The 16,106-nt window shown below is 36.2% G+C and overlaps 1 protein-coding gene across 1 annotated transcript in view; it reads right to left on the reverse strand.

Moving 5' to 3' along the window:
• Positions 1-6,597: 6,597 nt before the first annotated feature.
• LOC140159426 (uncharacterized) overlaps positions 6,598-16,106 on the reverse strand; it is a 42,991-nt gene continuing 33,482 nt past the window's right edge. Inside the window, exons 11-18 of the mRNA XM_072182900.1 lie at positions 12,372-12,749; positions 11,551-11,715; positions 10,164-10,410; positions 9,621-9,780; positions 8,907-9,106; positions 8,568-8,632; positions 8,231-8,433; positions 6,598-7,821 (exon numbers count right to left, since the gene is read on the reverse strand). Coding sequence (XP_072039001.1) covers positions 7,765-7,821; positions 8,231-8,433; positions 8,568-8,632; positions 8,907-9,106; positions 9,621-9,780; positions 10,164-10,410; positions 11,551-11,715; positions 12,372-12,749 — 1,475 coding nt within the window. The 3' untranslated portion in view covers positions 6,598-7,764. The remainder of the gene's footprint in view (positions 7,822-8,230; positions 8,434-8,567; positions 8,633-8,906; positions 9,107-9,620; positions 9,781-10,163; positions 10,411-11,550; positions 11,716-12,371; positions 12,750-16,106) is intronic.

A 16,106-nucleotide genomic window follows, 5' to 3' on the forward strand; every position in this document is an offset into this window, starting at 1 on the left:
GGGCTGGGGTATGAACGTTTGGACAGTATTTATTTTGGGACATCAGAGCACATCAGACATATCGAATTACATTCTGAATACGAAGAATGTCATTCTGATATCAAATAATTTTGATTTTTGAAATTCGCAATTTAATACACATTTTATGGCAAATCATTAAAATTGATATTTTTGATATTTAACAGTACTTGAAGTAAACTTTATAAATCTGATGATTTATACTTAAAGTGTATGTAGATGGGATGAAAAGCCGACGATCAATTGAAAATTTTGACCTTTCGTATTGAAGATATGGATTTTTTTCCCAAAACACCAAAAAAATTAGGTCTTTTGGGGAAAAAATCCATATCTTCAATATGAAAGGTCAAAATTTTCAATTGACCGTCGGCTTTTCCTTCCTGCTACATACACTTTAAGAATATATCATTAGATTTATATAATTTACTTCGAGGACTGTTATATATCAAAATGTGAAAATGTCAAATTTTATAATTTGTCATCAAATTTGTATTATATTGTGATTTTCAAAAAATGAAAATTAATTGATATCAGAAAGACATGCTTCGTATTCAGAATGCAATTCGATAGGTCTGAGGTGCTCTCATGTCCCACAAAAAATACTGTCGAAACGCAATAAACGCTCATTTTAGATCCCTTAACGTAAACAAAAACAAAATTCGATGTTTCATTGAAGTGCGCACAACCTTGGTCTTCGCATCGCAAAAGTCCGTTTTCCGAAATAATGTAACCTGTAAAAGTTTTTAGCCTCAACAATTCGCCAGTTTCAGTAATTTATTATAGATCCTAGCGCGCTGTGCTCATGTGCTCATATAGGAAAATGTCGCTGAATTAAGTCTGATAATATGCAAAAACAATGTGCCCACTCACCACAAAACTGGTCGTAAAGTCAGCATGTTCCATTTTGAGATAAAATCAAAAACTGTAGGCCTATTATATATAGGTTTCTAGGTAAAATATATTAGGAACTTGACCTTAGCTGACCTTTGATGAACCATAACTTCACTTCCTTATGTCCGATGAAGCTTGTTGAGGTGTCTGTAATAAACAAAAAATGATCTAGAGCCGACTTTACTACCACTTCATGGTCACAAATTTAGTTACTACCTTTAGTTACGCCATTTAGGGTCAGTTTTTAGGGTTGCCCGGGGGAGGCACTCCCTATCTGAAATGGCAGGGATGTGCCTCGGCCATGTTAAAAGTAGGGGGCTTTCAGGTCAAATGTACAAATATAAAAATATGGGGTCATTCAGTACACAACCTGAATAAAAATGGGGTCATTCGGTATGAAACTTTTAATAAAGGGGGCCATTGGGGTAACAAACTGTAAAATTGGGGTCATTGGGTACAAGATTACCAAAAAGGTGTCATTGAGTACACATGAATAAGTGCCAAAACTGCGAAAAGAAACTTGACCACCTTGGGAACATGAATCAATTAACAATTGGAAGCAACTAGGTGACTGAATTTGAAAAATCCCATTATTTCTCGAGGAGAACACAAATACCACCTAACTTTGGATATAAAAAAGGGGGTCATTAAGTAGCAGGAAATAGAAAAAGGGAGGTCATTGAGTACCTGAATTTGGGGGTCATTGGGTACAAGCCGGTTTGAAATAGGGGGTCTATCCCGAGGCACATGATGCATATCCGGTATGGAAGTGCTCCCCGGAGGGTTGATTAAATGAAAATCTGATGATTTATACTTAAAGTGTATGTAGGTGGGATGAAAAGCCGACGATCAATTGAAAATGTTGACCTTTCGTATTGAAGATATGGATTTTTTCCCAAAACACCAAAAAAAAAAAAATAGGTCTTTTGGGAAAAAAATCCATATCTTCAATATATGCATTTCCTCCCAGCTACATACACTTAAAGAATATATCATTAGATTTATAAAATTTATTTCGAGGACAGATTACTGTTATATATCAAAAATTTGAAAAATATCAAATTTTAATAATTTGTCATAAAATTTGTATTATATCGTGAATTTCAAAAATGAAAATTATTTGATTTCAGAAAGACATGCTTCGTATTCAGAATGCAATTCGACACGTCTGAGGTGCTCTCATGTCCCACAAAAAATACTGTCGAAACGCCATAAACGCTCATTCTAGATCCCTTAATAAACCGAAAAAAGTATTTCAATCGGCTGACAACCTTTGAAGATAAGTAATATTAAGTCCCGGGTCAATCCTCATTTTCAAACGAAATATCTCGAAAACTAAACAAGGTATGACTCTAGGTGTTGTGAAAAGAGTAAAGAATATAAATAAATCGTATTTTAAAATTTTGACCCTGTGTGATTGACATTTGACATGTTTTGTCTTAGGGGCTGGGCAGTAATTATAATCTGTCCCACCCTCAAAAATGCCCCTCGGTTTACGAAAGAAATTATGTTCCGTTTCTTTCCCTGCTAAATGTTGCTTGCCTCCTCAGCCAGCCAAATAAGCCGCCCATGACCTGCACATGTCAAATTTTTGGGAACCCCATTTGCAAATATGTGAGCGCAGCAAGCACGACATTTTGCATATTAGAACGTTTCCGTACTCTTCTCCCAGGCCTTTTTAGAGCATTTATTTAAAAGGTACCCCATAAATATGTTGCAACAAATCTCTGGTCCCCTTTTGACTTGCTAAAAATCACTTGTCCCCTCCTTTTCGACCTGCCAAATTTCACTTTTACCCTGCCAAAAATTGCTTGCTATGCTTGTTATGGTCCCAACTGCGCACAAAATATCCGAACACTTGAAACAAATGCCATTTCTTAAATACACTAAAACTAAATTGCAAAATAAAGTTGTCGATAGAATTTTGTTCTGCTTACTTTGATACCTCATTCGTCACGATGCGACTTTATTCCAATAATTTCTTATATATAGGTATGCATTTTGAGGCTAGTGAGGGGTCTAACCTAAAGTACTATAACCACCCTATCCTTGACCGAGAGGTATCGTTTCATCTAGATGCTCTTACTGTTCTGAATCCCCGTGTGTTTGTAGGGGGGGGGTCACTCCCATTGTGGCCTGTACACCATCCGCGATATAATCAACGATAATCAAGATTGAACCCTTGGCTAAACAGGTAACACGTGCCTGTTTTCACACCCTAAACATGTCCTAAATTTCATTTCCGCGTATTAGCAATTGCAATTTTGCTACCCTTTTTTCCAATTTTTTCATGTTTTTGACACCCTAAACACGATACACGCGTATCGTGCCTACCCACGAAAAACTACCCTTTTCACGCGTTTTTATTATCGCGGATGGTGTACAGGCCACAATGGGAGTGACACCCCGGGTCTGAATCTCAGGATTATTTCAGTTTATGTCATGTATAGTTCACACCGCACCGCACCGCTTAGGTGTATATCTGGGGTGAGGGGGCAGCAACCCCTCCCCACTCTAAGCTGCTGTGAACCACTGATTGGCCTATGTGGTTGTCTTTTATAGTGCCTATGTGCCTATATAAGTTCTTGACCTATGTCACTCCTCATTGGTTATTGTTCACTCTAGCATATATAAAAAAACTAAAGGTAGAGTTTCAAAAGTGACAAGGCCATTTCCGCTGCCTTTGTTACGGCTTCATTATCATGATTACAGCCTGAAATATTATGCTCCCACTCCCTGTATTCAATAATTCAGTCCATATACTTTTGAAAAGCTCTTTTTTATTCAAATTGCTATAAGTTAGGGAAATAAAATCATATCGTACCGCAATACGCAGAACGAAATTCTCCTTCTATAAATTTAATTTTACAATCAAGTGTTAGTGTCTTTTAGAAATGGCTCTTGTTTTAAGTGGTCGGGTACTTTTTGTGCACAGTATACTTTTAACGGAACTCGTTATACCATCAAACTAGTGATTTGGTATAATGCTCCCATAAGTCACAGATTGTCAAAACTATTCGCTGTAGAAGTAGTGATGTAACAGGATAATTACCATAGCAATAGGTGAAAACAAATTTTGAATGTACTGCCCTGCACTAGGCGAAAGCTGTAGCCTTGCATCACAACATTGCTTATAAAAAATTACGCAAAGAGCTCAGATCGTAATTCTGTAGATATTTCACATTATACTATAAAGTCAATGTATGTTTCAATCACACCTGTACGATTAGTGTCTTCGAAAAGAGCGGTATGTATTCTATCTATGATTGCACAGATATGCATATTTGGCAGGTGATGAGTGCAGCCTTCTTATAGTGCACGGCAATACATTCAAATTGTTTTCATCTATCGCTATGGTAATTAATCCTGTTACATCACTATTTCGTAGTGCCAATACCAAAAACAAACCCATTGAGAAGCTATACGTCCTGTGTCGCTTACTGACTGCTTTGCAAAAATCGGGGAGGGGTTTATATCCAAATGGGTTTTGGAAGATATTAGTCATAAAATTGACCATCAACAATTTGGTAATGTCATAGGTGTGTCCACCTCACGTTATTTAACTAGCATGCTTCACTTTCTTCATCAAGGCATGAGTTGATCGACCATACTCTGCTTGTGGAGAAATGTATCCATATTGGAGTCCGTGAGTCTATTATGCTATGGTTATCTGACTAAGTCAGCAGCAGACAACAGCGTGTCCATTAAAACATGATAAGCAGGTTCTTTCTGATTACAAAACTACAAATGGTAGTCTACCACAAGGTACTAAACTAGACCCAATAGACTTTCAGATTATAATTAATGATGCTGTATCAAGTAGTGGGTCCAACACAAAATGTTAGAAATATGTTGAGAACTGTATCCATCCCAATTCTAGCCAAATTCATTATGTTGAATGAATTCAGTGCATGGTCTGCCAATAACAATTTCAAACTTAATCATTCGAAATGTCAAGCCCTACATGTCTGTTTTAAGCGGAATCCACCCAACAATGTTATCAAAATCAATGATATTCCTCTCAACCTTGTTTCCGAGGCAAACATTTTGGGTACTTGGATGCAGGACAACCTTAAATGGGATAGAAACATTGCTGAAATTTTGTCCAAAACCCATCGTCGGTTGTATATGAGCTTATATGCTCAGGATTTTAAAAAGATTTGGTTTTGATACCCAAGAATTATGTTCAGTTTACAAAGGATATGTTCGTCCATTTATACTAGAATACGCGGATGTAGATTGGCATCCCTCCCTCGCCAAAACTCAAGATCATAATTTGGAGCAGCTCCAAAAAAGAGCTTGCAAAATAGTTCTGGTCAAATTGTATGATAGTTATGACATCGCTCTTAATCTTTGCCAGCTTGACTCTCTCGCTGATAGGAGGAACGACCATTGTCGTAAGTTTGCCGACAGGCTCTCTCCTTCTATTCGAACAAATTAAAGATCTCATCCCTTCTACCAGACTGGAGAGTCATGGCAAGGTCCTTCGCAATGCAAATCAAATCTGTCAACTTTATCATTATGCGAGGACCGATCGTTTCAAAACAGTGCAATTCCATACTTAATAGTGTCCTGAACTGTTTTGCATATTCCGACTTTTTAAATCTGGTAATATTGTTTCATTTTTACCATTTTAATGGTGTGTATTTATAATGTTTTTGATTGATGTCATGAATAAGTGCAATATTTTACTCATTTACTTTCTCCTTTATAGAATGATACTGTATTTTTAATGTTTTAATTATATATCACCTCTACGGCGAATAGCATTTTTCTATATTTTCTTTATACATTGCTTTATTGCGTAAAGTGTAGCAAATCAGACTAGTAGATTTGCGAATAAATTACAAAGTTTTTTATTTAATTTATTAACGTCACCCTGCTACAATAATTGCCTGTAAGTCATTTTTGGTAATTTTGAGAACGAAGTACAAAATATGGTTCAAGCATGCACCAGTTTCGTAATCACCCTAATTATTTCTGATCATTCCCTTTAATTTGTTTCGTAATCAATTGTTCTTGGACAAAGATTGGTGAACAAATATGTGACGTGTCATGTCCAGACACTTTTGGGCAGGATCGTAAATGGAGAAATAGCCAAAAATCTGCCGGTGAGTGGTTTTTTCACAATTTGGGTTTGTTGCGAATTTGTGATGTTATTAAGGGAAGGGGTATGAACGTTTGGACAGTATTTATTGTGGGACATTAGAGCACATCAGACATATCGAATTGCATTCTGAATACGAAGAATGGCCTTCTGATATCCAATAATTTTGATTTTTTGAAATTCGCAATGTAATACACATTTTATGGCAAATCATTAAAAATTGATATTTTTGATATTTAACAGTACTTGAAGTAAACTTGATGATCTGATGATTTATACTTAAAGTGTATGTAGGTGGGATGAAAAGCCGACGATCAATTGAAAATTTTGACCTTTCGTATTGAAGATATGGATTTTTTCCCAAAACACCAAAAAAAAAAAAGGTCTTTTTGGGAAAAAATCCATATCTTCAATATAAAAGGTCAAAATTTTCAATTTTCCTCCCAGCTACATACACTTTAAGAATATATCATTAGATTTATAAAATTTATTTCGAGGACTGTTATATATCAAAAATTTGAAAAATATCAAATTTTAATAATTTGTCATAAAATTTGTATTATATCGTGAATTTCAAAAATGAAAATTATTTGATATCAGAAAGACATGCTTCGTATTCAGAATGCAATTCGATACGTCTGAGGTGCTCTCATGTCCCACAAAAATACTGTCGAAACGCCATAAACGCTCATTCTAGATCCCTTAATGTTAAAAATATTGTCTGACCGGAATATAACTGGCATCTTGTATTTTTTGAGACATTTTTCAAGTTAATTCCTACTCTCAATAATATTTTTAACGGCCGATATCTCAATTTCCAATTTTATAATACCATAACTTCCGAACTCAATATCCTCGCTTAGGAATGTCCGATTTCATTGGGGAAAACGTCGTTGGAGCAAAATATCTCTATGTAAAAACCTCAAAATTCATAACCTGCCCAAAAGTGTCTGCTTTTGACATGACACGTCACATATGTTTAAATGGTCCTCCCTCTATCAGCGAGAGAGTTACCTTGTCACAGGTCAACGACCTTTTTGCCGCCAGATCAGCAGACGGCCTGAAGATGTACCTTGGAAAAGGTGCGATACTGTAGTCTCTCAAATAAAAGCGAGTCCAGTTGATCAGTTTTAATTCCAATTTAATGTTTGTTCTCAAAAGTACAAAAAATGACCTAGGCATTACCGTAGCCCGTAGCAGGCTGACGATAAGCTACAATAGTCCGGGACAACAGTTTCCTCAAAGTATGCACGTACAACTGTTTTAACTGCTTTTAGAACATGTCTATCAAGTTGTATCCATTAAGATAATAGAAATGATAAATCACAACCTCTGCTCCGATCATGTGTGCACGTTTCGTGTCCAGGACTTCACGTAAAGATAATTGAGTAATATCATTCTCATCAGATTACATAATTTTGAGTTTTCTACTGCTTTAGTATGGCACTCTATACCGGACAGTAAACGCCGAGCTTAAAAAAATAACGTCCAGTTTTAGAAAATGACGCCGAGAATGAAACAATGACGCCGAGAATGAATGGGGCTTCACGTAGAGAAACGGATGACAGACAGGCCGAGTAGCAAGTTTTAAGACAGAGTTCTTGAATCCTGAATCAAAACCCATCGGCATCCTTTAATATGACAATTGGTGACCTAATCAGCAACCCTCATCAATCTTCTGCCACAGGTGCATGGTCCTCCGCAATTCAACAGTTAAAGACTGATATCCGTTTATCTGCATATGCTGACTAAACTGCAGTCGATTTTCCATTCATATCCTGCATTTCAATTTTCTCTTCGGCACCCTGGAAGTGACGAGAAACGATAAAATCAACACCATCACGAGATGTGTGAGTGATATTTCAATCTTTTAAAGCATCCTGACCAAATCCCCCATATCTCCACTATTGAAAGGAAATATCTACAGAATAGCCTCCCTCCGCACCTTTCTCAAATTGACCTTTTCGGTAAATCCCATAAGCATTTGCAAGTACACCTGAGATGTCGTCATTTGACGTCACGCCGATGAGCACATCGTTTAGCGAACATCACTACTGCACAATTCAAAGCCACGGAGTGCGCTGTAACGATGTGCACATCGGCGTCTCAGGTATACTCGCAAAGGCTTATCGGATTTACCTGAAAGGTCAATTGGAGACGGTTACTTTAATATGGACTGTATGATTGGAGGATTAGAACATTATGTCTGCTTACCTTTGTTGGTTTAATACTGAAGTAAACAGCACTATGGCAAATCAGAGACACAAACTTGAGAACGACGATGGTTCCAATAAATAGGTACCTATAAGCCAGTATGTCATACAACCAACAGCTACCACGATTTCCACACGTATATTGCCATAAGGTGCAGGTTGAATTGATCAGCATTCCCATAATGATTGGGGCTGGGAAATAACCTATCGAAATGGGCCAAAAGATATGTTTATTAAAAATTGACAATATTGATTCAAAGAAACAAGCCCAAAGGTTATAATATTATCTTGATTGTTGGGCTGTCTTGGCATGAGTTACGGTTTATCGAAACACTTACCCAAACATTTGGTGATTACAGACTGGAAGCCAAGAGCTATAGATCTATCTTCTGGATCAACCAACCTTCAAGAAAATAATTTCTTGTCAATGATACAAGAAATAACTGAAAGATTTTCGCAATCATGAAAATAAAGACCGACGTCGTTGAACCAAGCAAACCATTGTCAATTATTGGCATATTAAATTTAGATCAACAGAATTGTTCTACTGTTTTATAGACTTGGCTATTTGAAATCATTGCTCCTCTCCTACATTAAAGTTTCTGTCGACAATTTAAAGATAATTTGTTTTAAATACCCCAGTTAAATATTTTCATCATAAAGGAAAATGTTCTTACCTGAAAATCACAAACATTAGTGGGTTGAAAGTAAGCGACATGACAAAAGCAGCCACAACTCCCACTGCCATTAATATCGTTAATTGCTGAGTAGAATTGCAGTGATCTCGACAGAGACCTGACACAGCTGTGTCGTCGAAGTCGTCGACAAAACTCTCATTGTGTCGTTTGGCAGAAATGCAAGCACAGTTAGTATATTCCTGTAACGATATATGATGAAAATGAAGCTTCGTTTCAAACAGGTGGAATATAATTGCCAAAATAATTAATAAATGGTGCTTGGTACCAATTCGTAAAACACTGTCATATTTAGATGCAACCCAAATCCAATATACAGCGCATCCAACATTTGGAATTGAGAGGTTGCATGAATGAAGTTAACGTATATATTGACAGTAATCCTAAGACATACAGAGTCCGGACTCAGAAGTTATGAAGGGGGACCAAAATACCTTTGGCTTATATTGGGAAAAGTCAAAATCGACCAATAATTATAATTGTTGTCTTTTAAGACGACAAATGTTATCTTAATCAACGTCACATGGACCCGATGTCTTACGGGAATCTCACTTCATTGCAGTTAGAAACTGTAAAAAGTCATCAATAAAATCGAAAGCACCGGCAAATAAGGGCAAACTTACGAATAATTACGCGCTGTTTTCTTCCGCTTACAAATGTTTCATATGAAAAAACTGCTAAGTGACTGTTACTTACAACGACAGTTGAATCATTGGTACTTGTCATCTCAGTACAACCAGCATGACATGGTGAAATATAAGAAACGCCATCTGCCCCACACACTGGCTGAAAGATTTCATCTGGACATGAGCAATCACTATTGCAGGTACTTTCAAGTTGCAGAATTGGTTTATAACTGTAATGTTTAAAAGCATTTTTTTTGTGTCTTTATTTAAAGTGTTTTGAATTTTTCAAAACCAATGGAAGAAACTTACTATTTTCTTGCTGACAGTTTCGTCAGTGAACCACTGATTTTTTCAAAGCTCGTTATTATTATGACCAATTTGATCTTAGACTTTATCACAGTCTCGTATTTGGTTTTGTCAAATCAAAAAACATTTTAATTCATAATTACCAAACCTATGAACCCGTTTCAAAATGTTTTGACTGATTAGAAGTTTAGTGGATAGCTATACTTTTCTACCAACTTTGATATTTTTAAAAAGATTACAGTTCTAGTGTTCGTATTTTTATGTTCACTCTTTTTAATTTAATAATTGTGTAACACTACCGGCTCACGTTTGTGTGATGGTTACACCACTTGGTGGATCAGTAGGAATTGCACCATTGTTTGAATATGGAAAGTTGATTCCGGCCACTGGAAAATCCCCGCATCCAATAAAGAGTTGAGTTATCCCAAACATTAGAGCTAAGGTATGACAGCAGACAATTAGGGCAACACATTGTTTCGTATCCAGTTTAAATCGTCTGCATATAATCGCTGATACTACCTGGCCGACACAGATACACGGGACTATAAGTCCTCCTAAAATAGAGGTAAAAGTCATCAGATAACATTAACACTGCATTTAAAAAGATTGTACCGAGACAGTGGCTGGAGCCGGGGAACTTTTTGCAATTTACATACGTATTTTATATAATTATAGATCATGTTAAGGGCAAATACATGTAGCTTAATATTAGATGCCTGCCGTTTCATTTTTGGACTTTGATAGAAGTAAAGACCGATTCAGATCGATCGATCACGTGACCAATCGACCTGATGATGTCCGATGCTGTCAAACGAAACATCTAAGTTCTGCCAGTATCAGTTTTGCACTATTAAGTACAAACTTAAGGGATGTGGCTATAGGAATAAAGACCAAACAAACAAATTCTTGTTTAAGCCGTAATATTGTAGTCTTTCAACCCTTTCACAACTTCAGCTGTGTAACTTACAAAAAATCCCGCTAAAAAGTGGTTCTTTTAATTTTAGAAAATACATTAAAAATCGCATTGGACTTTTTGTACTGATCGTACTATAAATGACCACCAGCCTATAATGTTCTGATCACACTATAGACTGGGATTTTGCACGATCAATTGAAAATTTTGACCTTTCATATTGAAGATATGGATTTTTTCCCCAAAAAATCCATATCTTCAACGATAGGTCACAATTTTCAATTGATAATCGGCTTTTCATCCCACCTACATACACTTTAAGTATAAATCATCAGATTTATAAAGTTTACTTCGAGTACTATTAAATATCAAAAATATCAATTTTTAATCATTTGCCATAAAATGCGTATTACATTGCAAATTTTAAAAAAAATCAAAATTATTTGATATCAGAAGGTCATTCTTCGTATTCAGAATGCAATTCGATATGTCTGATGTGCTCTAATGTCCCACAGTAAATACTGTCCAAACGTTCATACCCCCTCCCTTAAAAGTTTGTAAACTATTTGTAACTCTTATTGCTGAGAGAAGGCTATGTTGAGGATCCTAAATGTGATTGGCATTTCTATTGTGAAATTGAAAAAAAAAATCACCTAAAAGGTAAATAATGACCTATTGTCGACATAACAAAATGTGCAAATTTATACTCCACATCTATAAGCTATAAATTGTGAATGGCGGTTAATAAATGAGACAATTTCGGCTCATAATCATGGCTTACCCATTAACGTGGCTGCAGTCGCAGGACTTGTTCCAAACTGTGTCTGGTAGTATTTCACCTGAAATGTACTGGAGATTACACCCAATGCGGTCTCAGCAGTCGCACCGAGACACAGGAGTATAAGAGATGAGTTGGTAAGCAGTCTCTTAATCGCCAGAAAGATACCTGAATAACAGTTACATTAAATATACATTACCTAAAAACACATAAGATATATAATAAATAGAAAATTAAGCTGAAGTATTTTTCCTTTTTCGTATGTATTTCTGATATAATGCTAATCTTCCACACTGTTATATAGGGTCCACAACTTATAAGTTCCCCCTAAATCCTTTTTTTTTCTTCAATAAATCGAAAAATATTTGACGAAATGCAAGCATAAAAAGGATATGTAGCTTTATTTTTTTTACACACACAATTATAGCGTCACATGTGATTACGTTCACAATGGTTCATTATGTAAAAAAGAGACCGTTTTAAGCAGTGTTAAATGCATCTGAGACCATAGGAGTCAACTCTCAAACAGGCCTATTCGTGTGTTTAAAGAAAAGCCACAGAAAACCTGACTGCTAAACCTGACTGCTATGGACTCAGTTGCAACTTTTAAACGGCCTTTTTCTTACACAATATTGTTACTGAACGCAATGATGTGTGACGCTATAAATAGGTCCACAGAGGTAAAACAACATTTGTAAAATATTTTCGACTTATTTTGAAAAGCATCAGGGGGTACTTATAAGTTGTGCACCCTATAGCATATCTTATAAAACAACCACGACAGATGGTGCGAAATTCGCACTTCAATATAAAGCCAATCAAACCTTTCAAGCTTTGTATGATTCCGCCGGACGTATCCGCAAATATTCGACCTGCACCACTCATCTGTATCGAACCAGTATCACTGGTATCCGTCTGCTTATCTTTATCCTCTTCTGCATCTTCATCTACGCCACAGGATTCAACGGAACTTGGTCTCATCACCTTTGGATACATAAACATTGGAATAGCAGCGACAAACAAAAGTATGCTGAAGAGTGGGAAGAACAACCACCACGCACCAATCCAACGCGGGTCATACTGTTGAATGTTGGGAATCTGATCAGCAGGAATTCGGTCAAAATCAACGTAGAGAGATGTTGCTTTGGAAGTGAGAAAGAAACCAACAATTGGTCCTAACAACACGGCGATAAACAGGAATGCTGTAAAAGTTGAGTGAACAAGATTAGTTACAAGTATCAGAATACGCAATATTTCATCTGTATTTCACCGAATTGTCCCGCAATTTTTCATTTTTAGAGTGAAACAGTGTCTATTACTATATTATGTAGTAAAATAAAAAGTCATGAACACTTATGTTTTCAACGATGTCTTTATTGGTTCGTAAAAAATTACTATCCTTTTTTTTTTTCTTTTTTTTTTTTTGCTTCTCAATTTATTTTTATTCTGATCTCTGCAAATCTTTTCCACCTTTCGAGGCATTAGGGCGCCTGGGATAGTTTTTTTTTGTTTTTGTTTTTGTTTGGTTTTTTTTGCTTCTCAATTTATTTTTATTCTGATCTCTGACGGAGAAGAATATCAGTGGATATTGATTTGTCTTGCCGTTGAGTAAAATAGTGCTTCAAGGCGGTCATGCATAAGTCGTGAGGCAGAGAGGTGTATAGAGATGAAATGTCCATAGTAAACAGGTATCTTGGACCAGGATCATTGAACTTGAAATCCTGAAGGATGCGAAGGGTGTGTGGAGAGTCTTGAATGAACGTGGGGAGTCCGGCGACGATGGGTGTCAGGACACTGTCAAGGAAAGTGGCAACGTAGACAGTGGGACAGGAGTGGGATGAAACGATGGGACGCCCCGGCGTGTTAGGCTTGTGGATTTTCGGAAGCATGTAGAAGTTTGCTGCTTGAGGGCAGGGATGGATCAGGTTTTTAGCTGAAGGGGGAAGTTCCTTTTTTTTGATCATGTTCTTGACGGTGTCGCTCACCAGTTTTTGGGTGGTGGCAGTTGGGTCCTCGTTGATCTTCGTGTAAGTTGTTTCGTCGGCTAATTGTCTGTTAGCTTCTGTAACATAAAGATCCTTGCTCCAAACAACAACCGCCCACCTTTGTCGGCGTTTTTGATTACAACGTTCCGATTGGATTTGAGTTTTTTCAAGGCAGCCATTTCCTTACTGGTCATATTGGATTTATGAATGGGTCCGGACTGATAGTATGGTTCAAGTTCGTCTCGGCATTTACTTATGACTTTGTCCAGTGTTTTGTTTTGTCCACTAGGTGGTGTCCAAGTTGACACCTTAGGTTGCAGATTGGCAAAGGGGTCGGGATCTTGGCCATCAGACGTTTCTACATCCTGGAAATGCTGTTTCAGGCGCAGTTTGCGAAAGAAAGCCTCAACATCCCGCCGAGTGTCAAATTCATATATATATATATGGTCAATTCCAGCCAAAGCGGGCCAAAATTCTCTCTGGGGCCATTTTGAAAATGTTTTCCTTTTCAATTCTAGACTTATCAAATGAGACGATCATGTCTAGTGAATCATCAGGTGGAAGTGCCATCGGATTGAAAAATAACTTTTCTTGCTAGACCAAATAAAGTGTTAAATGCGCATATGCATGTTACCCACGAATTCAAGCATTTTTCACCTGTTATACGCCATAAAATTTCACTTTCTTTAATATCTTTCAATATTTTATGTGTGACTCATATCCACTAGAAATCGGTGAAGACTTTGAACGTAAAATAGAATTTTATTACATATATCTACAAAGAAATATTTTGGTTATTACAAATTTTAAGAAAGAACCAGGTGTACAGTTAAGATTGTGTCAATTCTTCGAACTCTTTCCAAAGTGGCTGTCATTTAACATTACTGTATTATTTCGAAAGATTAGAATAAATACTTCATATAAATATAAAGTTAGATTTTGTATCTTGTCGCAGGATGAGGATCTCGGATGGATTCGTGGGTAACAGCGTCTGGAAAATAGCAATTCCTATTAATTTTTTTAAATAAAAATAAAAAATACTTTTCCGTATGTCAATAATTCAGGCTGCAATGGCACTAAAATGAATTTTAATCAAAATACAGACTACATGGAATATTTAGAATGGATCATTATGGCATTTTGGGTATAAAAATTTTGAGAATAATGAAGTTGCCAAATTCAAATAGACAGACCAAACAGTTTTGTATTATTATTTTAGTAAAATCATTCCATATTTTCATGCAGCAATATTCTATTAACTCGTGTTTGACAGTTCCTATGAACTTAAACATTATCAATACATTGTTAACTATAATTTAAGTAGGGATTCGTGGGTAACCAAAATGTTCGTGGGTAACACATATTTGAAGGTATGTATTGGTAAGCGGCAAAATAGAAAATATTACAGAAGGTTGGAAACCACCATGCGGTTATTCCTCCATTGTGTTTCAATGATTCCTGTTTCTCTAACCAATTGCATTTACCCAAAAATGGTAATTTAGGATAATCAATCAAAACTTCATGATGCAGCTTCAGTATACCTTCAAGAGGACGCTATTAAACAGGACTGTTTTGGAACCTATTTCGCATGTTTTCAAAATGTTAAGATGCATAAGAAACATATAATTTACGAGTAAATCCTTGGATTCGTGGGTAACGCCGAATTCGTGGGTAAAGCTATAAGTACTATAGTACCGTGTGGGGTTTGCGTTTCTTAGGTGTATAAACTGTAAGTACTGTCAAAATTATAGCATACCCATGGCTTGAATATGTGCTGATTTAAACTTAAAATAAACAATCTCCTTATTTTTCAAGGTTAGCATCTATTTGGGATTCGTGGGTAACAAAAGTTTAAACCGTCGTAGATTCTTTTTTAAAGCGGTAAACATATTTTTACGATTTACAATTTTAAGCGCTTGTCAAACTAAATTCAGTGTCCAAAGTCATTAAATGTTAATTTAAACTATGGCAATTATATTTGCTGGACTCGTGGGTAACAGTTGATACGTGGGTAACGTCAAATTTGATTTTATGGAATTTTATGGGTAAAACGTATTTGCATAAAATAATCACTTGGACCTCAGAATTACAGAACGAAACTTCGTTTCATGATATAGTCATTTATGGCATATTCACTTAACATTTTTCAGAACGATCATTTTATTTTTGATACGTGGGTAACAAAATTATTAGCCAAATTGACTTAATGGCCTCTAGAGTCCACAAACTTTGGTGGAATTCAATCGTTTTACATATGATGAGAGATCATGCAAACGTCTTTCTAACGGTAATAATTTCATTTTGATTGAAGGACATTCAATGACATATATGGTGCTTTATCTTTGAATTCGTGGGTAACGCCAATTCATTTAAGCTATCATAACTTGTCCCCTGGTATGACTTGCTAGTAAAGTCCTATATGCACAAAGAGAGCACATTGGACGTGACATGATATGCTCCATCAATAACGTGATTTCCTTTATTAATGACATTTTAAAGTGGAAAGTTAACATAGAGAGAATTTTGTCCCGCTTTCGCTGGAATTGACCATATATATATATATAAACTGCTCAA

This window comes from Amphiura filiformis, chromosome 8 (genome assembly GCF_039555335.1).
Source record: "Amphiura filiformis chromosome 8, Afil_fr2py, whole genome shotgun sequence".
Taxonomy (NCBI): domain Eukaryota; kingdom Metazoa; phylum Echinodermata; class Ophiuroidea; order Amphilepidida; family Amphiuridae; genus Amphiura; species Amphiura filiformis.